Consider the following 25034-nt stretch of genomic DNA (forward strand, 5'->3'; position numbering starts at 1 on the left):
TGACTTTAAAAAAAAATCTTCAAATTTCATACTAGCAGTTAAACCAATATAATGCTACTACTGTACAGTAGATAAATGTAAAGAAGGGCAGCCCAGGGTTTACAGCACTGTCAGAGATCTTGGGAAACTCAGGACCAAGTTTTGACACTGCTGCCTTCAACCCTTTTGATTTCAGAAAAGTTATTCAGCCTCTCTGTAACTCAGTCTTCTGTCTGGAAACTGGGGATACTGATGCTTCTCTGCTTCAGACACATATTATACTGATAACTACAGTCAAAAGTTCTGAGGTCTCAGGATGGCATGGTAAGCACCATACAGTCAGACTTAATTTATCTGTGGTCAGATTGTCCGGGACATAGATGAAAAGCCAGCTTGGGTCTAACACGATTTATTAGGTCAGGCACAGCGCCATGTGAATGCAGTTATGCTCTTGCTAGGGCCAGCTCTGCTCTGGAAAGAGTACATCTGCTTTTGTGAGAGCCTGGCTGGCTCCATCCCGAGGCAGCTCAGGTATTTCAGCACCACATTCCCACAACCAGAAGTGTCGGGAGGTAGAAAGGAGCAGGAACACCCAGCACAGAGTCAGCCTGGATCCAGCTGGGTTTATGAGACCTGGCCTTGTGCTAGTTGTGCCAGACTCACGCTGCCTCCCCAGCTTTTGCACCTGCTCCCTAGTGCCCCAGGTCCTGTGGGGCTCATTAGGTCAGGCACAGCAGGTCTGGCACCGCAACCAAGGAGCCACGGTCTGTCAGTACCTGCAGTGCTGGGGAACAGGCTGTGAGCGAGGAGCAGAAAAATCAAATGGCTCTGGGGGGTCAGTGCAGGTGATGCTATGAGGAATTAACAGACCCTCCTGCATCAGAGCTAAATTCACCTGGAACATCTTGGGTGTTCACTTGTTTCATACTCTATCTGTACTATTAGGGTTCCCGTTTTACCAGCTTTACAATATCTTTGCCAAGTAGAAATGTGGCTAGAAACAGCTAAAAAATCAATTGCTACAGTTATACTTTAGGACTTCAAAAGCCATCTTGCCAGGACAATGAAAGTGGTGCTTCAAAGTGAAGGCTTTGGAAACATGTGAGATCAGATTTTAGGAAACTAGAAGAAAAGGAGGGAAAAATAAATGGATCAAGGTCATAAAACCAGGGATGAAAGAAAGAAATAGTTAATTATCAAACAGTGCGAGAAGAAACAAACAAACAAAAAATAAGGGAATAAAAAAAGAAAAAGGAGAGAAGTGAGGAGGACAAGGTTTCCCAAGGCTATAAGCAGTGCAGGAAAACGACGAGGAGTCTTTGCGGGGAGAGGGAGAAGCGCTCCCAGTAAGAGCCTCCAGGCAAAAGCCTCAGCGGCTCCCGGGGCGGGGGGCGCGGGGCGGGCGGGCGTTAGGGCCCGGCGGAGGCGGGGGCGGGGGCGCGGCGCCGGGCGGCGCTAGGGCCGGGCGCGGGATGCCTTGGACCACAGCACCACCTACGTACCGCGGCCCCGCATCCCCGCCGAGCCCGCACGGCCCCGCTGCCCCCGGCTGACAGCCCCCGCCCCACCGCATAAAAGGAGCGGGCGGAGGCGGGCAGCCGGGGGAGCGGAGGGGGGTGGTGGGGTGTTTGGCGCGGGTACCGCCTGTATGTGGCCAGGAGTCTCCGCCGCAAGTCCCGCCGCACCCGATTCTCGGCGGCCGCTGGTCCGCGCCTTCCCGCGGGGGTCTGTCCCGCGGCGCGGAGCCGCTCTCCAGACCCGGCGGCGGGGCGGGATGGCCGCGGGGCCGCGCCGCGGAAGGTAGGGGGGGGGGGGCGGCTTCGCCCCGCCGTGCCCGCGACCTGAGCGGCTGTGGGCGGGGTGCGCCCCTGCGCCGGGATAAATAGCGCTTTCCCTCGCCTGACAGCCCGTCCCCGGGGCGCACGGGGGTGCCGAGCGGCAGTGCTCGCCCGCTGCTTCGGGAAAAAGTTGGGGCTTTCGGTGACTCTGCGCTGGGGCCCCGCTCTTGCCCCGAGCTGGCTTTTTGATTTTTCTCTTTTTGTTTCTCGGGGAGAGCCGGAGAAGGGGGAGGACCAGGAAAGCCAGGAGCCAAGCTTTTCCCCTCTCTCTCCCTGCAGCGCAGGGGAGATGCTGGAAGCGGCTCTGAGTCTGCAGCGCCCGAGAAGGGGAGCAAGAGGCGTGTGAGCTCCTGCCGGTCCCCGCGGCGCTCCGCCGGTCCCCTCCGAGGCCGCTCGCAGCCCCGCACGCAGCCTGCCGCCGGCCTCCGCCGCCCCTCGCTGCCGCTGGAGGAGGCTGCCCACCCCCGCGGCCCAGGATGCAGTTTCGCCTCTTCTCCTTTGCCTTGATCATCCTGAACTGTATGGATTACGGCCACTGCCAAGCCGGCCGCTGGAGACGCAGCAAGAGAGGTGAGTAGCGCCGCCTGCTCACCCGGGACACCCGCCCGGGGCGGCGAGCAGGAGCGCTTGCGGGGCAGGAGGGGGGCTGCCGGAGGACTGCGTGCCCGTCCCCTCCTCGCCGAGGAAGGGGAAGGGGAGCTCCCCGGCAGGTGAGCCACCCCCCGCGGCGAGGAGCGCCCCGGCTCCCCGCCCGCGGGCTCCGGGCCGACACGTGGGGCGGCGGCGAGCCCGGGGGCGCGGGGCCGTGTCGGCGCGGAGACCCGTCCGCGGGGCTGCCCGCCGCCCTCCTGCTGGGGAGGCCGGGTCGGGAGCGGGAGGAGCGCGGTGGACGTGAGCTCCGATGGGAAAGAACCGTCCGGGGCGGCGCGGCTGCTCCGCGACCCGCGAGGGGCTGCCGTGGGACGGGGACGTCGAGCGGTAGGTGCGAGCCCCCCGCGGCCCCCAGCCCCCCGCCGCGGCCGTGTCCTCCTCCCCCGCGGGGCCGGCGGAGCCGGGGGGGGGGGGGGGGGGCTCGCTGGGAGCTGCCCGCCGCCGGACGGGCGCTGCCGGCCGCCGCCGCCGGCCCCTCGGCCGCAGCCAGCAGCGGGAGCCGCTGATGTCGCCGTACCTCGTCAAACAACTCGGAGCAGCAGCAGCCGGAGGTTCGCTGTTAGCCCCTGCCGTAAGGCTCGCGTGTCCGTGGGGCGGACTTCGAGGCAGCCTGCCGTGGACGATCGCTTGGAGTGACCGTGTTTCCGAGGTAGAAAGGCGGCTTCTCCCCTTCACGCCGCGGAGGCCGGGCACCCCCGGCCCCGCCGTGCCGCTCCCGCGGGGCTCGGGCAGCTCCGCCCGCGGGGGAGCCGCGGCGGCGGAGCGGGCTGCGCCTTTCCCAGCGCCGAGGGGATTTCTGTGCCGCCGACTTTTGCTCAAAACCTGCAGATCCCTCGGGGTGGGGGGGTGTGTGTGAAGAGAGAAACGGTGCGTTCGGGTTTACTCTGTTTTCCTAAAATGCTGGGGTCGGAATTACCAGAGTTAGGAGTCGGAGCGGAGAATGTGCCAGTACAGCACCCATGTGGACGAAAAGGTCACTGCAGCTCTTCCCCTGCTGTCAGGGTTGTCTGTGAGGTTTTTCTTTCTTCTTTTTTTTTTTTTTTTTTTTGAGGGGGGAGACACACACCTTCAACATAAAATATTTTCATTACCCACATATTCTGGATTATTTTGCTCTCCCTTTTCCTATTCTTTTCTCAGCCATGTCTCCCCTCCCCATTTCTAAAGTCAGCTGAAAATCAGGTGGCTCAGCTGCTGAGAAATTTTTATTTCTGAAAATCGCACTTTTAGTGCAATTATTTGGAAGGGTAAGGAGCTAACATCTCCAGTATTAAACCAGTACAAGGAGTAATAAAACTCTGAAACGAAGACAGTTTGCATTTTCATGTGTATGTCACCTTCAGAGTAGGTACAAATAGAATTGTAAAGCAATTCAGTTTTGCTGTTTTTTCAACAGATGGCTTCCAGAATTTAATTTTTGTGTGTGTGGCTAAAACGATAGCAGTCCTTTAAAGTGACCAGACTATCTGTGCTAACAAAGGGTATACTGTGTCTTTAATTAAATGTGGAACTACTTAGAGTGCTGGCTAGACAGCGGAGGGTGATAGTGGTATTTCTGCTTTACAACAGAGCTTAAGGATTGCATTGTGGGAGTACTGAAATGAATAGACATCTAACTCGACTTGTGTGAATTGTCCTACAAAAACTTAAGCTGGTTTTAATTGATCTCATGTTCGCTGATTGATCCTAGACCAATTGTTGTGCTTGTTGAACAGTTGGCTTTTCCAAAGGAGGTTGATTTAAATTAGTTTTTAGTTTAGTTATTGGATAAATAACATCAGTATTGACAGTTGACTTACTGGCACTGTTTTGTGCTATCACCTAAGGGTTTTGCTTTGCGCTTTAAAGAATGCAGTCCTTTTCACTTAAGTCGAAAGAAGTAAGCATAGCCAGTTCTAAGCACTGAAAGCAAAATCTAAGAATGTATTCAAATTATAATAGACATTAGCCGTGACACATGCAGCCTGAAGTAATGCTTTCGTACAGGACCCAAAATTCCAATAATTTCACAATTTTTCCATATCCCATCTGCAAATAATCAGGCATTCACTGTGGGGTACTGGCAGTTAAAATTTCTCTGGCATTCTGTTTTTGTCTGTTACATGATCTCAGATGCTCCATAATATCATTTTCTTAATGAAATAAAATTTTTGGCATAGGTTAAGTCTCCTGTGCAGTAGAAATCAATTGCATTCAGTCTGGAATTATGGGCAAATATCATGTGTAGATTTTTTTTTTTAAACTTCAAGTATATATGCCTCTACTGGAGTTTGTGTGGATTTGTAGCTGATGTAGAATACTCTAGCAAACAAGAGCTTAGTAAATTTGGGGGGATGTTCCCAGATTTCTTCATTCCCCTTCCGCTTTCAACTCTTTCCCAAACCAAGGCGTGCAACGCTGCAGTAGAACTGGAATGAAATATTAAGGTTTAAAATGTGGTTCCTACCTGGCATTGATTTGTGTTTTGTTAGTCAATGCCACTTCATTAAAGATTATTCAGTAAATGCATTACAATCAACAGAGTCTGCTAACTCCACTGCTGTGTTTAGTTACTTTTGCAGCTCATTAGAATATTGCTTTGCCTAGTTGGCTCAGAGCAGACCCTTACTTCCCTTGAAACACCCCAACAAATTCTCCCTTTGGAAGTCTCCGTCCTGAGCAGGTAATTATGATTACTTGCCTTTCCTTCAGCAGCTATCCTAAAACATATTTAAGGGTTACATAGCTTAAAGGTCAGTGGTGTAATCTCACAGCTGGCTTAGCCTACTATCAAAGCACCTCCTTTCCCTTTCTTGTTTAATTGTATAATTTGATTTTTCATTTCTCTTGCATGCCTACTCGCTTGTTCAGGTCAATGAAAATTTTTATCTTTTCTTCAGATTTCCCTTTAGCAGTCAGTATAAGATGAGCAGCTTCATGTCTTAGCATTTCACTGAATATCACAAGCCACATGAAAACCCATTGGTTTTTCCTTGTCTGAGACATGATAAAACCAACTTTCCCAAAGAGTACCACAAATCAGAATGGGAATATATAGAAATAAAGGCTGTCAGGCTAGCTTACTGGTGGGAGTGATGTATTTCTGCAAAAGCATTGATAGATAATAATATAGGGATCTTTGTAAACAGCCATCAAAAATTAGATGCCAACAAAATTCCCTCCGGGGGAAAAACAGTCAATGTGACAGCAGTGCCTGCATTGATGGGAAGACTTAACTGTAGTACAGAGAGGCTCTCTGGAGTTGGTGAGACCAATGTTGGAATAATGAGAAATTGGAAGTTACCTATATCCAAGAACTCAAATCAAAACGTGGCGTTGAGTCCTTGACTTTCTATTCAGTTCATATTCAAGGAGTGTGGTAAGGTGCACGCTCAGCTCCTGGATGCTCGCGCTCTGTATTAGATGTACATAAAGAAAGGGTCTGTGTCAATGAGTGAATAGTAAGCGACAGTGGTGATGGCAAAATATCCACAGATGGAAATAGGAGTGCCTGGGAAAGGAAATTTCCCCAAGCATTTCTCAGAGCTCACTATAGCTCTGCGTATGGTGTTTATAGAAGTATACGCATACGTGGAGGAACATAGTAGCTGGAATCAAAATTATGTCACTTAAGTCTGTATCATAATGTAAGGTGGGAATCTTGACCATGAACCAGTTATTAATATAAGAAGCTGTTACATGGATTTTCAACTAGAAGAAAAACCGGTTGAGATATTGGGGATTGTGATTTGGCTTTCCTAACTAGATACTTTCCTGAGATGGGGAAAATCTTGGAACCTGTTTCACTTGGATTGTGTGGTCAGGCTTTGGGAAAGATTGATGATTTGAGCATTGGGGAAAAGGAATCTGTGTTGGAATTACTTGATTGAAGTAAATACCACATCTGCTTTTGCAAGGACTGTACTAACTCCAAAAGAGTAATTTACTACCTAAAAAAAAAAAAAGTCATACTATAAAGAATATCTTTTAATTGTCTAACAGTATCCAAATATCTTACCTATTCTATCCTCCTCTTTTTGAACTTGAAACATGTTTTACATTTGGAAGACAGTTAACTTTTTGTCTGTGAGTTAAGGCTTAAAGTCTTAGGAGGAAGCTGTACTCTGAAATACTTGTTTTCCTCAGGTGTTACATTAAATGCTTGTAACAGAATTTGTAAAAGAATCAAGATATGTTAACACTTTCTGGAGTAATTTCCCAGGTACTTGTGATCAGTGGTAAAGCTTCTGTTCCTCAGCCCCTTACCACTTAGGAGTTAGTTATTAAACATTCTTTGTATACACATCATTACTACAGCAGTAAGAATATCCTAACACCGTAACCATTGAAAAGTCTAAACTTTTAAACTTTTGGCTACTTATGCTCTGTTATCTGGTAAGTCTGAGGAAATTTCTTACACTAAAATGTCAGCAGAAGTCAGAACTTCTGTGTGAGTGACTGACTGAATACTGAACTAGCTAATGATGCAGTGTTGCTGAGGATAATCGATGCTCAAGTGGAACACAAAGATTTGCAGAAGAGACACTCAAAATGCCGAGAGCAGGATTCGGCATGAAAAAGGACACCTAAGTTTAGGTGCTTGATTCAGTTGCCAAAAACAGGTTTCTAGTGCTGCTTGTGATATTTAAAAAATATCCTTTTGGGCCTGGCACGTACCTGACCTTGAGCAGGTGGCCAGGCAGGACACCGTGCAGCAAGTCATACGCATCTGACACCCTTAGGTGTCTCAAGGCCTGTTATGGTGGAAATTGAAAACGGGGAGCATGTGCTGGCACAGTGTTGCTCTACGTATGCTTTTCCTTTCCTGTATCCATTACATTCCATTACAGGTCGCTTGGAGTTAGGATACTGGGCTAGATGGATGTGTCTGGTCAGAACTTGAAGTCTATGCTTATATGCTTTTGTATTAAAACCTGCAAGAAGATTTACACTGTGATGAAGAAGTTACATTTGTCTGCTTGATAAACTTGGCTTAATTTTATGTTTTCCCTTTTTGGCGGCGGCGGGGGGGCGGGGGGAGGAATGTATGTTTTTCCAAAGCTTGGCTGAAATCTGTTACTAGAGCAGTTCAAAATGCATGACAAATACCAAAAGTGAGATTGTATACTAATATAGGGAAGCTATGATGATAACAGCAAGAATGCAGTTTTTCACTTCAATGTATCATTTACAGTATACAGGCCAGCATAATTACTATGATAAAGTATGTTAGCATGGTGTTGTTTACGTAAGCTGCTTTTAATGAAAAATATGACATTATTTAAAAGCTAGAAAGTGGAAAAGTTTTTCACTATCAAAATTCAAGGCATAAAGAAGTAAACAATGGCCTTTCTGTAAACTGTTTTTTGGTTTTCTTTTTTCTTTTTCTTGCTATTTCTGCCAAGAGTCTGACTATCCCGTGGAGGTCTGCATTTCATTTCTGATCATCTAGCTATTTTTTAATACAAAAAACCTTAGCTAACCATAGATGAGAGAGGACTGCCCAGTCAAACCTGCATATCAACACAAGTTGAAAACTTTTCCCGGTGCACTGTACATCAAACTCAGCTGACCATAACATCCCTTTCCAAAATTGCATCCTTGATTATAAAATCCAGGGGATTCGTGTGACTACATGTAATTATCTGCAACGTGAATGTCTAAATTTTCTTATATAATTGATGTAGTGCTAATTGGTACAGTCCATGGAGATGTTGGTACAATTAACTCCATTCTACAATAGATGCCTGCCTTTGATCAGATAAAGCTTACCTCAAGCTCAATAAATATTAAATTAGATGACCTGATTGCCTCTATAATTGAAGTGTAGTTCAGATGTACACATCCTCATTGTTAGCCCCTGAAGTAAGCTGAAGTCAACCCCAAATGCTAAGGCACCCACCACATCCAATCTTCTGACCTTTTATTAAAATTATGTGTTGGTGTAGCTCTGTTAACTTTAACAGATGCAGTCCCTGAAGTTTATACTTTCTCTTGTATTAGAGATTTATTTAGCTTCAAGTATTTTTTAATATTAAATTAAATTCCTCAGGCACGCCCTCTCTTCACCTCAAAGTTTTGTTCAGGCACAGTTGGAGAACCTTTTGTATTTGTCTAGGCTCCAAGTATTTGCTAATCCTTTTCTTAGTGAAAAGCATGACTTCATACATGTTGGCTTTTGATAATGCACAAACATAGCAGCTTGATCCTTTCATCATAGGCTGCTTTAGACACCAAAATTAGGTGCTGCCATGGTTTGTATACTCATTGTCTTTGTAGTACTTGTTTAGCAGATGCAATGCTTTGGAAAGTAATTTTGTGCATGCAGAGTAAATCTATCACTTTTTGGGGCAGTAGTGCTTCAGTTTAAAGCTTATTAAATATCTTTCCAAGTAATTTTTGGTATAGAGTGTGGAATAGGCTTGTGGTATAACTTTTTGATACTTGGATTCTGACCCATATATCTTAGGAAATAAAGTGTCAAGTGGATTTTGCTTCTGAGCACCATCAGGCAGATGCAGAGTTTGGTTCATACAGCAATTTCCCGTATTTACACGGTGACTTTGTCCACTTAGCTCCATACATAACGGTCATTATTGACCAGGGTTTACTGTTTCACTTGTTGAACTTCATATATATGTGGGCAGTAAGATGACTTCTGAGCCTGACTTGAAACTGAGCTGCACCCCTTTATTCTCTCTACATCTGGCTGGTCCAGCTCTTGCAGGGTTTACCACGAGTTGAACCATCCTGTCCATTTTCACTAATACTTTTTCAAAACTCAGGAGAAATGAAGTTGAAAGGGTCAGGGAGGCAGGTGATGGTGCAACACAGTGTCAAACACAGGAGAGGCAAGAGTGAAAGAATGAGTCTGACAGACACTCTAATTAATGTCACATTTCCAATAGTTTCTGCGGTGGACATAGAGGGCAGGAAAGAGGAATTACAAGAAACTGGTGTTTGTACATAATCCTATTTCAAAATACGTAATTGATGTGCAAGTCAATGTGGAATGGAGATGACAACTGTAACTAATCTAGAATGATGGACTATCACAGTACTTTCCTCTGTAGATCTTTCTCTGAGACTACAAGAGTTCGAGACCTTAACTGTATGTCTTTAATTCGGGATTGCTCCATCGTAGCACCTTGATTTCAAAGCTACACACGTCTCTGACCGTCATCTATCAAACTGTGGTCCATGGAGCAGATGCTAGTATTTTCTGGATGTGTACAGGTCACAGTACCTCATCCTTGTGTTTGTACTTAAATACTCTTGAACGCAACACTCCAATGAATATGTTCTATGCTTTGATCTTACTCTATTTTGATGCTTAAATGTGATGCTTTGAAGTTATGGCTTCAGATTTCTTTTTAGGTGGTAGCATGTGAAATATTGGTGATTAAATTTCCTGGCCTTTCCTCTTGTTTATGGACTTGAATGCCCTTAACAACCCCATGCAACGCTGCAGGCTTGGGGGAGAGTGGCTGGAAAGCTGTCTGGTGGAAAAGGACCTGGGGGTGTTGATTGACAGCTGGCTGAATATGAGCCAGCAGTGTGCCCAGGTGGCCAAGGCCAACAGCATCCTGGCTTGTATCAGGAAGAGCGTGGCCAGCAGGACTAGGGAAGTGATTGTCCCCCTGTACTCGGCACCAGTGAGGCCCCACCTCGAGTGCTGTGTTCAGTTTTGGGCCCCTCACTACAAGAAAGACATTGAGGTGCTGGAGTGTGTCCAGAGAAGGGCAATGAAGGCAGGGAAGGGTCTAGAGCACAAGTCTTATGAGGAGCGCCTGAGGGAACTGGTGTTGTTTGTAGCCTGGAGAAAAGGAGGCTGAGGAGAGACCTTACGGCTCTCTACAACTACCTGAAAGGAGGTTGTAGCGTGGTGGGTGTTGGTCTCTTCTCCCAAGTAACAAGCGATAGGACAAGAGGAAATGGTCTCAAGTTGCGCCAGGGGAGGTTTAGATTGGATATTGGGGAAAATTTCTTCACCGAAAGGGTTACCAAGCACTGGAATAGGCTGCCCAGGGAAGTGGCTGAGTCTCCATCCCTGGAGGTATTTAAAAGATGCAAAGATGTGGAGCTTAGGGACGTGGTTGAGTGGTGGACTTGGCAGTGTTAGGTTAATGGTTGGACTTGGTGGTCTTAAAGGTCCTTTCCAACCTAAAGATTCTGTGTACAAACTGTGAAGAGTAAAAGAACATAAATAAAGGAATAAAATTGTAGTATGGGGCAGAAAGAAATTGTTTTTTATTTTTTTTTAAGGGAAAACAGAGAAGCAACTGGTATTCTAGGTACTTTGATGTGATTGCAAAGCAAGGGGAGGTTTTTAAGATCTAATCTGCCAAGATGTGGTGAGCAGTGAAAAAATGTTCATGCTCTCTGTTTCACTGTAATGGGAGAAACATCCTTTGATAGCAGGCAGTTTGCAAATCTTGGCATCCAGTAAATAATTAGTTATGTATTTCTTTTTGAAATACCAATTTCAGTAAAGCCAAGTACTTGGTGTATCTGTAAGACTTTGTCCTTTTATAAGGGAATGGAGTTTATGCTATCTGCTCTCATTCTTTCTTTCTTTCTTTTTTTTGTTTTTATGGGGTGTTTGTATGACTGTAACAAGGAAAGTGTAAGTAATTACAAGTAATATTTAGAAAAAGCATGCAGTTCTGTAATTACATTTAAAAATAAACACTTTGAATTATGAACATTATTTGAAGAGGGTAAGAGCAAATCTCATGTATGGTTAACATAGATTGAAAATACTATGAAAATCCTTCTAGTAGGATTTTCTGTTTTTTAAAAAATTTTTACTCACTAGGATTATAAAAATGTAAATCTAAAAATAATCCAGAGTATATGGTGTAGGGATTATGAGTCTCAAATTTAGCTTGCAGAAACTTTTGTCTGTATTTTTTGAGAATGTCAAGATTTTCTCCATCTTGATGAAAACCAGACCCAAACATAGATGTAGTGAGATGGAGGAAAGAACCTAAAATATAAATAGTGTTTGTGATGTTGGCTTTTAGGTACTGCCTAAATTGGTGCTTTTTTTTTTTTTTAATGACTGGACAGTTGCATGAACATGAACTCCCAAGTAGACCATGTGCAGCAATGAAGCCAATGTCTGTGCCTTTTTATGTATAGAGAGAAACTTGTACTGATTTACGCTGTGAAGGAACAACAGTATTTTTGTCAGAATTGCAGTGGTGCGACAAAATGTAAACTTCCTGATCTAGACACGTTATTTTCTTTTTTGAGTTGAAATGCTGGCTGAAATATGTTACATACAAATATATGCTCTGCACTATGTATTGTCTTTTCAGCCGTATGGTTGCCACCTTTGAAATACCAAAAAACCCCCAAACTAGCCACATCAGACACATGGCTGTTGTGCGTGCACAGATTAATCTGCACATGCATAGCAGTACTGACAACACCCAGTGTGTCCATACTAAAACTTGTTGGGCAAGTTGGAAACCACTGAAACAGCAACTATGCTTAGCAAAGATAGGTGTTACTGAGTTGCTCTTGCTTCTTTCTTGGATTCCTACAGAACATTTTAGTAGATATATGTTTTCATTATAAGCCTACCGACTTATCCAGTGATCCCACTGAAAAGCGTGTAGCTAAGAATCTTTTGAATGGGAATTAAAGTTTCATCATCTTTTTCACTTTATCTATATTGAGATAGTACTTAAGGATTCCAGCTGAGGTGAGGTCCTGTAGCGCTGACCCTGCTTAGACAATAACCTCTGAATTAAGGTCACCAGATGTATTAGGTTTGCATGGCAAGATTTTGGTAGCGGGGGGGCTACAGGGGTGGCTTCTGTGAGAAGCTGCTAGAAGCTTCCCCTGTGTCTGATAGAGCCAATGCCAGCCGGCTCCAAGACGGACCCGCTGCTGGCCAAGGCCAAGCCAATCAGTGACGGTGGTAGCATCTCTGGGATAACATGGTTAAGAAGGGAGAAAAAACCCCCACTAACAGCAATTGCAGCCAGAGAGAGGAGTGGGAAGATGTGAGAGGAACAGCTCTGCAGACACCAAGGTCAGTAAAGAAGGAGGGGGAGGAGGTGCTCCAGGCACTGGAGCAGAGATTCCCCAGCAGCCCATAGAGGATGATGATGGAGCAGATATTCACCTGCAGCCCATGGAGGACCCCACGTCAGAACAGGTGGAGGCACCTCAAGGAGGCTGCGACCCTGTGGGAAGCCCACACTGGAGCAAGCTCCTGGTAGGGCCTGTGGCCCCGTGAAGAGAGGAACCCACGCCAGAGCAGGTTTGCTGGCAGGACTTGTGACCCCGTGGGGGACCCACGCTGGAGCAGTCTGTTCCTGAAGGTCTGCACCCCGTGGGAGAGACCCACGCTGGAGCAGTTTGTGAACAACTGCAGCCTGTGGGAAGGACTCATGTTGGAGAAGTTCATGGAGGACTGTCTCCTGTGGGAGGGACCCCACACTGGAGCAGGGGCAGAGTGTGAGGAGTCCTCCCCCTGAGGAGGAAGGAGCGGCAGAGACAACGTGTGATGAACTGACCATAACCCCCACTCCCCGTCCCCCTGTGCTGCTGGGGGGGAAGGAGGGAGAGAATTGGGGGGGTGAAGTTGAACCCGGGAAGAAGGGAGGGGTGTGGGGAGGTGTTTTAAGATTTGGTTTTATTTCCTATTACTCGACTCTGATTTGATTGGTAATAAATTAGATTATTTTTTTCTAAGCTGAGTCTGTCTTGCCTGTGATGGTAATTGGTGAGTGATCTCTCCCTGTCTTTAACTTGACCCACAAACCTTTCATTATATTTTCTCTTCCCTGTCCAGCTGAGGATGGACAGTGATAGATTGGCTCTGGTGGGCACCTGGCATCCAGCCAGGGCCAACCCACCACACCAGAGCAGCATCTGTCCTGGATTTCCCTCCACTAGCAGAAGTATTCTTTGGGCTTTCCAGCTAGTTCAGACCTGGTTTAGGTCTTTTAACACAGTGCGTGCTAATAAAGTGATGGACATGGATTCAGTTTTGATTCAGCAAGAGGAACTGTAACTCAGCAGGATCTCTGCAATGCACCCAAGCTACGTTAGGTTGTGTTCACAACACAACAATACAGCAGCTACTTGGTTTTGGTTGGTTTAAAGCTATTGCAAATTATTACAAAATACTTACAAATGATCTCTGATCTGAGATGCTTCACTCTTGCAAGGGACCGAACACCAAAGAACATTTTATTGAGGGTTTGCTTATTTCTCTGTCCTCATGGAATTACATGTTATAATACTTTAATCAAGAGCATTATCAGCAGGTGGTTTTACCTCTAAATTTCTTCTCCTGCTCTCTCCCAAAATTTCTTCTGCTCTCTCCCAACTGGTCAATCTCTCCCCTACTACGCTGAATGGTCAATGTTGAGGAAAGTTGACTTTCTGAGGGATAACCAAGGGACAGCACCTTTTGGAGTAGGGCAGTTGTGTGCCTTTGCTGTTGTGATCTCCTGTGGCAACAGCTGATGAAAGGACGGTTCTTCAACAGGCTCCTTGCCTGGGCCATCAAAAATATACTGGTCTGCATGTGCCTCTCTTCGTGGTTTCTAAGATGTTCAGAAAATACCAATTGCACGTGGGCAGATCATGTGCTTTGTGTATGTATTGTTTACCTGACATGGTTCAGTGCTGGGAAGTCTGCCTTGCTGGTAAGAGGGTATGTTCAGGGAGTCGGAGGGATTGCTTTCGTGGTTAGTCTTTCCACATGTTAAAGTTTTGGTTAATATGTGCATGCATGAATAGCAATGGTAATAGAAAATAAATCCCTGTTTTATGTAAATGCTAAGCAGTGTTCAAGCGTGAAATGTTAATATGATGGAGTTAATAATGAAAGCATCTAATTGAAATGGTGCTTCTCGACAGGTGCTTTGGCTTCCAACTGCATTTCTCACAGCAGTGCTGCAGTATGCTGAAGTGCAGCAACTTCACTGATGTTGAGATGACAGTGGGCCATGGTTTCTCTTTCTAGCTAATGAAACTATAGAATTACAAATGCTTATCACACTCTTTTAGTCTCAGATTTTGCTGAACTTCACCTGTTGCACTTGGCCTTCAAAGTTTGTTTTTTTTTTTTTTGGGGGGGGGGGGATTGAGTTTTAGGAAACATAGAATAGAATCATAGAATTGTTTAGGTTGGAAAAGACCTTTAAGATCATCAAGTCCAACCATTAACCTAGCACTGCCAAGCCCACCATTTGTAGCTGTAGTTGGAAAGTAAAATGAGAAAAATCCCCAACATTTTTGCGGTGTTTAAAATAACTTCTTTTTTTTTTTATAAAGCTAGCTTTGATTCAAGTTTACTGTGGTTTTTTTAAATACAGATTGTTGTAGAAGCAGAAAACTATGAACTACTTCAATGCAATTTGTGTGCTGTAAAATTGAGAAGCAAATCTTGTGATATTTAGGTGAACAGAACCTGTAGGCCACCTAGTGCTACACAGTGTGTATCTCTGCTGCTGTACAGACGTGTAGTAGTAAAAATACATACTTCTTTTGAAAGGTTCAAGTAAGCAAAACTGATGCAGGGTAGGAGAGGAAGAGGAGGCACAGAATAACCTTGTGATTAACAGTCTGGGACAAAGTTGGGTATCTTATCTCTGGTTTTGATTCTGACTTGTCCATGTTTACTGGATTATCCTGTTTCTCTGTGTTGAGAGCATGTACCAGCACAAAAAAAAGTGTATATTTCCTTCATTTCAGATAGTAGAGTTCAGCCTCATCTGTATCTCTCTCAGCAAGAAAGTCAAGAGTTTTCCACTTATCTTCCTATATTTGCGGTGCATATGCTTTATCCATCTCTTGCATAATCTCTGCAACTTTTACATTGCATCAAAGGGAATCTTGTTTTGCTCAGCTTCGGGTACAAGAAGATATTGTCTGTTCTTCTGCTAAAAATGTAGTTGCGTCTTGTGCATATTAACCCCCCATCCAGGGGGACCTCAAAAGGCTGGAGAAATCAGCAGGAACTCATGAAGTTGACCAAGAAGTGCAAAGTCCTGTACCTGGGAAAGAATAACCCCATACATCAACATATGCTGGGGGCCACCCAGCTGGAAAGCAGCTTGGCAGAAAAGGCTCTGGGGATCATGGTGGACACCATGCTGAACATAAGCCAGCAATGTGCTATTGCTTTGCAAGGAAGGCTAATGGTGTTCTGTGCTGCATTAGGAGGAGTGTTGCCAGCAGATGATCCTTCCCCTCAAGTCAGCACTGGTGAGGCCACACCTGGAGTACTGTGTCCATCTCTGGGCGCCTCACTACGAGAGAGATGTGGACATACTGGAGAGAGTTCAACAAAGTGCCACAAAGATGAGTAAGGGACTGGAGCATCTCTCCTGGGAGGAAAGGCTGAGAGATCTGGGACTGTTCATCCTGGGGTAGGCTCAAGGAAGATCTCATCAGTGTACTTGAAGGGAGAGTGCAAAGAGGCCAGGGCCAGGCCCTTTCCAGTGGTGCCCAGTTACGGGACAAGAAGCAATGGGCACAAACTGAAACACAGGAGGTTCCTTCTGAACATCAGGAAACACTTTTTTACAATGATTTGTTTTGTTTTGTTTTGTTTTTTGCTGAATCATATGCAATTGCAATCACCTTAACTTTGTTGGAGTACTGAAATCAACCCAGAGGAGCCTCCTGGTATTTAGCAGTGACACAAGACTTCCCGGCTCTCTCACTTTCCCCTCGACAAGACTCCTGGTCTAGCAGAAGTCTTGAAATAGCACCTGCTCCACCTCTTGCTTCCCGTTGCCCTCCTATGCACACTTCCAAAGCAGATGAAGCACAGTGGAAATGAAAGGTAAGAGGTGAATCAGAGGGAAGATGAAAAACTAAATTTGTGGTGATGATCTGCACCATTTAAAGTTATCATAAAATAAAGTTCTATATCATGCTAATTTTGCATCATTTGAGTTCCTTGCTCCCCCTTTTTTTTTTCTTTCCAAATGTTTACAAATACCAAAGAGTCCATTGTGAATGTAATGATTAGGGTACTAGCTCTAAGTCTGGTCTCACTCATTTTATTGTAAATCTGTGTGTGATGTCAGTCTGTCTCAGATATAGTGTATATTTTTAAAATGATGCTTGCTCAGGTATATTGTTGACTCATGCAATATTACTGTCAGATCATACAGAAAGACTGAAAACCAGGCACTTTTTTAAGAGTTGTAGTTCACTTTGCTAGTGCTGTATTTGAGAACTTAAACTCTTTTTTCATTACTTTCAGTTCTTTCCATCAGACTCCTGGAAAAAGTCTTTCTGCTTCCAACTTTTATTTCAGTTATTGTAACATTAGCAGTGACATCAATATGTAGGGTTTTTTCAGCTTTTGGAAAAGGGTTGAAATGTGACTCTATTAAACCTGAATCTGAAGACAGACTTGGTTTCATATTGTTTTCTCTTAATAGCTTTCCAAGCAGCCGCTGAGTGAAACTACTGCATATTGAGCCTGGTGTAATATGAGGCTCATTGGGTAAAATAACATTAGTCTGTGCTACTTAAACACACTCTGGAAGGCTTAAGGAGGAGAGGAAGGAAAATATTTGAAGAGATCAACTGGATGTGGTGGCATACAAGTAATGTCACCTGAGAAGGATTAGAATTTGCCAAAGCTTGACCTGAATGAAGACCTCCATTTAGGGCTTGTGTTCCTACCAGATCAGCTGTGGTAGTTTTTCCATGCACAGTTTTCTAGCAGAAGTCATATAGTGAAAGAGTCCAGTAATTTACTTGGCTTCTGTGTCTCAGCTGCAGTAAAGTTTAAAAAAAAAATTAAAAAAAAAATAAAATCCCAGTTTAACATTCCATTTCCTTATTAGCTACAGCTGGCTTTTTCTAATTACTAAAGTCTTAACATTTTTTCATCTACATTCTGTTGCTTTTGTCCTTGCTGGGAGATCAGCGTGTGTACCGTAGCTGATAAATAGCTACACGTGTAGTTCATATCCTTAGATATGGACAGCTTCAAAGTAATACATTAACTGACACTTCAAAATCCAGGAGAAAACCGAGTGGCCAGTAGCAATGGTACTTCGTCCACCATGGTCTTTGTTTTCTGATTACGTGGGGTTAGCGAGCCCAGTGACCTCATAGTCTTAATAAGATGCCTACTGTGACGGTGTCTTTGAAAATAATTTATTCTTCTGTTTTGTGATTGTGTTTTGGAGTGCTCAGGACACTTTCCTGTACAACTCTCCTCTGAAGTGTGAGGTATCTTATAGGTGTAGAAATGGAGTCCTGGGGTTATAAAGGCCTGAGTTCCTCCATAAGGTAAAAGAGAATAAGGATTAGGGTTGCTTGGCACCTCTGAAAAAAAAAAAAGTCACAAGTAATTATATATAGGTTTTTTTGGTTTTACTCAACTCTGCTATGAATTCGGATAGGGGTAGAATCAAACGAGATGATTGATTGTGCCCACATTATGCAACTAGGTGGATGTTCACCAGAGCAGGCCACTATAGCCATTCCTGCTAGATCTGAGATTGGACCATGGCAGGGTGAAGTAGGAAATATTTTTATATGGAAATATAAAAAAACTATGCTTATTGAGATTAGAATTTTTCAGAGGAACTACTTCATCTTATGCTTCTAGGTTTAAACTTGAGTGTCACAGACTGGGAATACTTTTAGTGTGGAGATGAATTTGCCTTTGCCAACTAGAGGTTTCTTAAACCTTTCTCTGAAGCATTATTGACCGCTGCTGGAGTGAGCAGTGCTTTTACTCAATACTTCAATTTCCATGTAAAATTTTCATTACAAAGTTTCTGTTTCTACAGAAAACGGTAATTGATTCTGTATTTTTGTGAGGTTCAGCATAGCATATACCTTTCTGGGCTTGATATTTCTTCTTAAAAATACCTCAAGTCATAGTTAAACCTGGCAGATATGTAATGAGAAAAAAGCACACAACAAAATACAGTGCTGTAGAGGAATAACATGTCTCTCAAGGGGCTTGTATTGAAATGATTTAATGTCAGAACTATTTAGCGTTATCCTTCTTTTGCAGTTACATCTCACACTGCTAACTTATGAGATCGTGACTAAGCATTAACCATTTTGTTTAGCCACAAACATAGTTGAGTTGTTTTTCATCGCTGCTTGTTACCATGTTGTTTCTTGATATATTTTTCTTTTTGTCATTCATGCTCAGTTTGTAACAAACACTATCTCTTCTCTCCTTGTAATAACCATGTAGAGATCTCCATGATATTCTACTGTATGGAATAATTTATCTTTTTTTTTTCACGTATGTTTAGCCAAGGAGAACTCTGATTATCTGAATGTTCTTGATAGTATTAAAATATATCCTAGAGCTTTGCATTTGCTGTTTGATGTTCCATTTTACAGCTTTACTTAAATGCTCTGCAGGGATTGTGGTTTAGTGGTGAGAGCATGAAATTTGAATCCAAGGTGCCTGGTTCTCTTACCAATAGAGCTGGTCAGTATGTTTAAAACCAGATTCTTCTACCCCACCACCCCCCATAATGGATTTTTGCATGTGTGTCTGCAAGTAAGGGGTTTTTTTCTCTTTTTTTTTTTTTTTTTTTTCCTTAAATGTTGAGCATTCACAGCTTAAACAGGAACTTCAAGTTTTTATTTCACTTCTGTGCCTCAGTTGCTCTGGTGCAGAGGGTGGTGTTTTATCACACTGCAGTTTACATTATATCAGTGATTTGCATGGTCCTAGAGTGTTAATCTCTAGGCATGTATATGGTTATTATGAAGGATAATAAGCACATAAATGAGTTTCCTGCCTCCAGGTTTATTGACTGAGCAAACAGCTGCATGTAGAACATTGCATCCATGGCAATGATCTAAGGGATTTAGAAAGTGTTGGCTCTATCATCTGATGTGAAATCCTATGCATTCTCATGTCTGCCAGAGATGAGATAGCAAAACCTGCGTGACTCTGCGTCTCCACTCTGTAGCATGCAGAAATTACTGCCATTTTTTTATGACAAGATACGTGTCTGAAAAAGTATTTAAATAGGGTTTTATCCTGACGTATTTTATTAACTTTCAGACATAGAGGATGGAGCTCTTCATATGCAAGTAGGCATTTGCAGTAGGCTGACTAAATTGCTGTGAGAACAATTTATATATTTATAAAAAACAAATGATGTTTTATTTCATACTAGAATAAGATAATTATATGATCAGATTTTGAAAATGACAAGAAGCTTGAGGCACCTCAGACTTAGGCTCTGAAATTGAGATGCTTGAGGCCTGCATTTAGAGATACTTAGCTGAACACATTACTGACTTTTACTGTAACTTATCTGAAAATGGAAACATAGCTTTAAACATTTAAAGGCATTCTCAAAGTTAATAAATGTGTATTTCTTAATTAAGAATAAAAAAAAGTATATGTCATATTTGTCTTTACATCCTCAGAGCTGTCAGTGTCTTTCCTTTAATTCTAGAGTCTCTTATTATTCACATTACAAACCTCTTCTGTGTCATGTGAGCCAAGTGGCTTTTAGGTTTTTTATAAACATATGACTTGGCTGTTTTTAAGAACTTATTTGCATTCCCACAGAATAACCAAAGAAATTCCGTGCCCCCTTGCCAAATACTAATTTTAATTTCTGCTTGAAATATGCTAAACACAAAACACCCAGAGTGCACAGGTAAATTGAATATATTTTTATTTTTTGTCTTCTTTATGAGGGAATTCTGATTTGAATTAAAAAAGCCCTATAGCCATTAAGTGTCATTCTTTCTGGATGAGACTCAGCCTGCTGTGATTTAAGTAGACCTGAAATACAGAAGCTACTTCATTTAATTTAATTTTTTAATGGTATTCGTGCAAGATGAGGAGATAAAGCTGTTATACATATCTGAACAGCAAATGAGCTCCATCTGTTCTAGTTCAAGATTTCTAAGTCTGGTCCATCATCATTGTGTGATGTCTCAAACTCTGATGCCTTGAGCTGACAACAGGGAGGATGACAGCTTTGGTGGATGTTTTGAATGTGGTAAGTACATGCAGGATGCAAAGCACAGTGCTGTTGGATTGAATTATGGTGACGTCCTGCAGCTAAGTGCATATTTGTGTTGTGTGGAAACGGTGAGTTGGAGTTGTCTTTTCTGTACATTTTTCTGTAACTCAGATGATACATTAATGTGTGGGAATATAGGCATATATCCAGAGTTAAAATTTTCTAATCAGGTGTCTCTCCACTACGTTTAAAGACATCTATTCTGCTCTTCTACCTTCCTCATTTCTAATTAGATGGCTTTGCTGCTCCTTTGCTTTCAGTCATGTGCAGCTTCAGCATAATTTCTAGCATTTATTCTTTCTTCATGGTTTTTCCAAGTTTCTATGAGCTCTTTTGTCTTGCCTGCAAATCCTTCAGTTTTTCTCTGAACTTGTTGCTGAAGCTTCCATATTTATTGGAAGTATCACCTTCTTCCTGTCTCCCATACTCCCAAAACCCCTGTCTTTATTTGAAAATGGTTTTATTGGTTCATTTTTGTTTTGGAAGAAAACTTTGTAGGAAGTTTTGAAGTCTTTTAAAATTTAGTAAAATTAATTTTTTAAAGAGCTCTATGAATTAAAAGTTTTGCACCAATTATGTTCAGTTTTGCTACAGATTTAGAACAGGAGGACTGCAATAATAAGGAGCTGTCTCAGGATGCAGAAGAACTATTTTCACTTCCTGACTCTCAGCCTGTGTGACCTTGGTGAGCTATTCAGTCCATCTCCTATCCCCATCTTTCTTCATCTGGAAGATGGAACTACACATTTGTTCCTGGCATAGACCTGTAGCAGCACTATAATGGTGAAGAGTCTGCACATCTTTAGAAGAAATAAATTCATTTCTGCTATCTAATTCTCTGTTTCTACTTACATTCTGCTACATTCCTTTTTTGTTCTGGTATTTATAACTTGGAATACCTGTTCCTCAGCACTCATTATTTTCCACTTGTAGTGCCTTTGTGCAATATGTTCTTTGCAAGCTTTCTCCATGAACAACAAGATGGTCAAAACCTCATACTTGGGCTTTAGAGCAGTGCACTGTTATTTGTTTAAACTGCTTTGTAGGTTCTTTAAGACAAAGATAGAGGGAGAATTCTGGCCCTATGAAATTAATGGCACATCTTGTGTTGACTTGAGTGCAATGAGAATATCATCATTGGTTCATAAGTGCTAGGTGAAATGCTGCGACAGTTGGATATGGCTGTCAATAAACTTTGCTTACCCAGTGGTTTTGCTGGGTTCTGGTAGGACTGTACCCCTTTGCTTATTCGCCCAGTACTCCCCACGTCTTACGTAGATTATAATGACGTGCTAGGTACCTTAGAAGTAGCTGAGATGAGCTGTTTCCAGTACAGAGCCAAGCTTCTTACTAATGGTCAATAAAAATAAGAGAATAGGATTTCCTTTAGGTTTCTGAATTTTATTTACTCGGCATAGTCTTAGCATGTGAAATCTTATGGGCATGAATGAGATTTAGTAACATGCGTTCTTGTTAGCATTGTTTCAAACTTGGCAATAAACAAACTGTGCCCTTTCCAGCCTCTCAGTAGATAAATGCTTCATATTTTATTAGAACAATTTGGCTCCTGACATGAACTGTAGACCCATTAATCCTGTAATATAGTGAATAAGATTGGAAAAATACAGGATGTAAATATGTTCTTCATTATGCACTTTAATACCAACCAGATATATAGTGTGCATTCTAGAACATGGTAGTCAGAGTGTACTAAGCAACTAGCAAATTGTTGACAAGGCTCATCTGCTATCGGTTTATTTTGGGGTTAAGTGCAAAAAGCCCTAAGAAATTTCAATTGTTTGACATTATATGTTGATGTCTACCACATTTTGCTGGACATAACTTAAATAGATAGGGCCAGTGGCTTTATTACCTTCAGCTCAGTATTCTTCATTGAATCCAGGAACAAGACAACTTAAAGAGTATGTGAGAAGTTCTTCAGTAACTCATAGAAGAAAAAGACTCCTCAATTATGAGAATAGTTACATTTTTACACTGGGGATTGTAGTAATAATAATAAATCTAGTCAATGAAGCAGTAAATCCAAGCTCTTCTATTTTACCATGATCTTTTAATTTGGGACTGGTTTTCCTTCCCAAGTTTAATATGAGAGTTACTCAGATCACTTAAGAAGTAGGAAAGAATGAAGTCCTATTGATACCTTAGCGTATGCTACAAGAATCTTAGAAGTGATGATCATAATGATCTCAGTGGCCATACGTTCAGTAAATTAGTTGGTGTTACTCAGTGGGGAAAATGGACCTCCAAACACTGGGCTCCAAACTGGGAAGTATACTCTAGCAAATAGCCTGTGCAGCTTCTTTGTAGCTCATCCATGAGGACCATACAAGTGGAAAGGAAGCTTGAAGGCCTTTGAATCCAGTTTTAATTTTCCCATGCAAAATTTTCCTCTTGGTTTGGCATTAGCACTGTCAAGGTGCCAGACTTTTGCTTGAAATTTGTGAAGGGCAGAATATTGATCAAGGGTCTTCATTATATGTGATGTTTCAAAAGTTTTTGAAGCCTGTATTTCCAGAAATGGACCCATTGCGTACTGCAGAGTTTCATATTGTTTGAATTGAAAGCCATCATGTTTTTTTATAAAGTTTCCCTTTCTTCCCCATGGAGTTCATCCTGAAGATATTTCATGGTGTTGGCTTCCAGGATAGACAGACTTTCAATACATTTCTGAAGTGAAAGGACAGTTCCTTTATAAATGAAAAAGGAGACATTCTTTTGGGACCACCTAATTAATGCTTAATTAATTACTTATATAATAGTGCTGCAAAATTCTGGTATTGCATTAGCGTACTGCCATATTACTTTCTTCCTCTTCTTACAAGACAACACAGCAGAAATTTTGGATCTTCAGTAATGGCATTTGTAAGAACAAGTCAAGTTCCAGTACACTGGCAACTGAGCAGTAAAAGATGTAGTGAAAGAGAATTTGTAGCCATACTTTGTTCCTTTCTTAAGCCTCAGATCTTTGCTATAGGATTGAGGTCACTGTGCTTCGACAGCACAGAGATGCTGATTTGGACAAATGAGCAAAGGAACCAGTGTATTTGCAGGAGAAAAACAAAGAAGTGGAGGGGGAGGGTAGGCAGAGAAATAAGGGGGAAAAAAAGCCTTTTTCGTGAAAAGCAGACAATTTTCATAGAAAGTATCATTTAGTAAAAAGAAAAACAATTGCCAAACAAGACATCAGTGTAGAAGCTTACAAGCAGCCATAGAAAACAGTATCTAATCCATTGGTATGGGATTTTTGGGGTGCAAGTTTTACTGGGTCTGACAAAGTGCGTTATGATCTCTTTGGAATGAGACTTCATGGAAATATACTAACAGCCTGTGCACAGATTCGGAAAACATTCCTGTATTTGAAGTGGTTTAGCAAAATTCATTTATCCATTAAATCAAGAATTGTGTTTAGGCTGCAGGACCTGATGGCCCACATAATGTGCACCGGGCTCCTAGCAGTCATATGTAAACTGTCTAATCACTCTCAGCTGTGTTATAACAAATAATTGGAAACTTAATATCTACCAGCAGTGGTACCTGTATCTGTAAAAGTAGTAGACATTCCTCTTACAGTTCCTCAAAAAAAAGACGAGATCTCTCAGAAAAAGTTGTTTAGATTTCTTTTTTTTTTTTTTTTTTTTTACTGCTACTTTTAAAAGCTGCTGTTACAGCTTGGCTGCCTGTTGTCCATGTTGCATAGTTTTCTTTGAACAAAAGCCAGTTCTTTTTTGGCAAGTACTTTGCCATTTGAAGAACTGTCAGTAGGGAGAGATGCATTTGTGTGTTGATACAATGATGATTTTGACAGGTCACTATTGCAGTGGAAGACGCTCCAGAAACATTCCTGGATACAGAAGTGCTTGCTATGAACTGTGCATTGTGAATCCCAAGGCGTTGTACAGTGGGCAGCTCTATCTTGTCCACTGTGTTGGCTTTCATATCAGTTAAAAGACCTGTAAACTCTTTTGCAGTAGCATTTGATATTACTCCTTGCTCACTTTGGGTGCGTGGGATGCAAAAGCAATGAAAAAAATCACACCCTACATTCTGTCAAAAGATTGTTTCTGTTTTTGTAATGTTACCCGATCTATTGGAATTTTCCAGATTCTGAATTGAGGAACCCAAATCTGCTCAATTGTGTTACAAGACCTGAAGGTAGGGTTGTGGTGGGTAGATAATATAGCTGTGCAGTCCTCTTAAAAACATAAAGGACATATTTATGTGAAAAATTGTGAATAGTTGAAGCAAAGTAGTAATGAGATCTCTTGAAAACTATCATTATGTACACTTTCATTTTAACTCAAATATGAAATGAGAAATCTTTTTTTTCCCCCCCCAACAGCTGTATCTGAGCAGATGTAACAATTTTGGTGTTCTATAGTTAGCCCAGTAATTAGCTGATGATTGCTTGGCAAAGAAGCCAACAAATCAAGAATATAAAGAGTACAGTGACTCATCTGAGAACATTTGCTGTGTGTTATATTTGATTGTTAATTCTTGGTTATGTGATTGCTGTATGAAGTATTGAAGGTTTTGTAACTACAGAAGG

General features: G+C 42.5%; 1 protein-coding gene across 1 annotated transcript in view; it reads left to right on the forward strand.

Annotated features, from left to right (window-relative positions):
• The first annotated feature begins 1436 nt into the window (after positions 1-1436).
• The window catches only part of RSPO2 (R-spondin 2), a 120344-nt gene continuing 96746 nt past the window's right edge, over positions 1437-25034 (forward strand). The window contains 4 exon segments of the mRNA XM_075743491.1: positions 1437-1779; positions 2033-2173; positions 2175-2229; positions 2231-2387. Coding sequence (XP_075599606.1) covers positions 1628-1779; positions 2033-2173; positions 2175-2229; positions 2231-2387 — 505 coding nt within the window. The 5' untranslated portion in view covers positions 1437-1627.

Source organism: Balearica regulorum, chromosome 2, assembly GCF_011004875.1.
Source record: "Balearica regulorum gibbericeps isolate bBalReg1 chromosome 2, bBalReg1.pri, whole genome shotgun sequence".
Taxonomy (NCBI): domain Eukaryota; kingdom Metazoa; phylum Chordata; class Aves; order Gruiformes; family Gruidae; genus Balearica; species Balearica regulorum.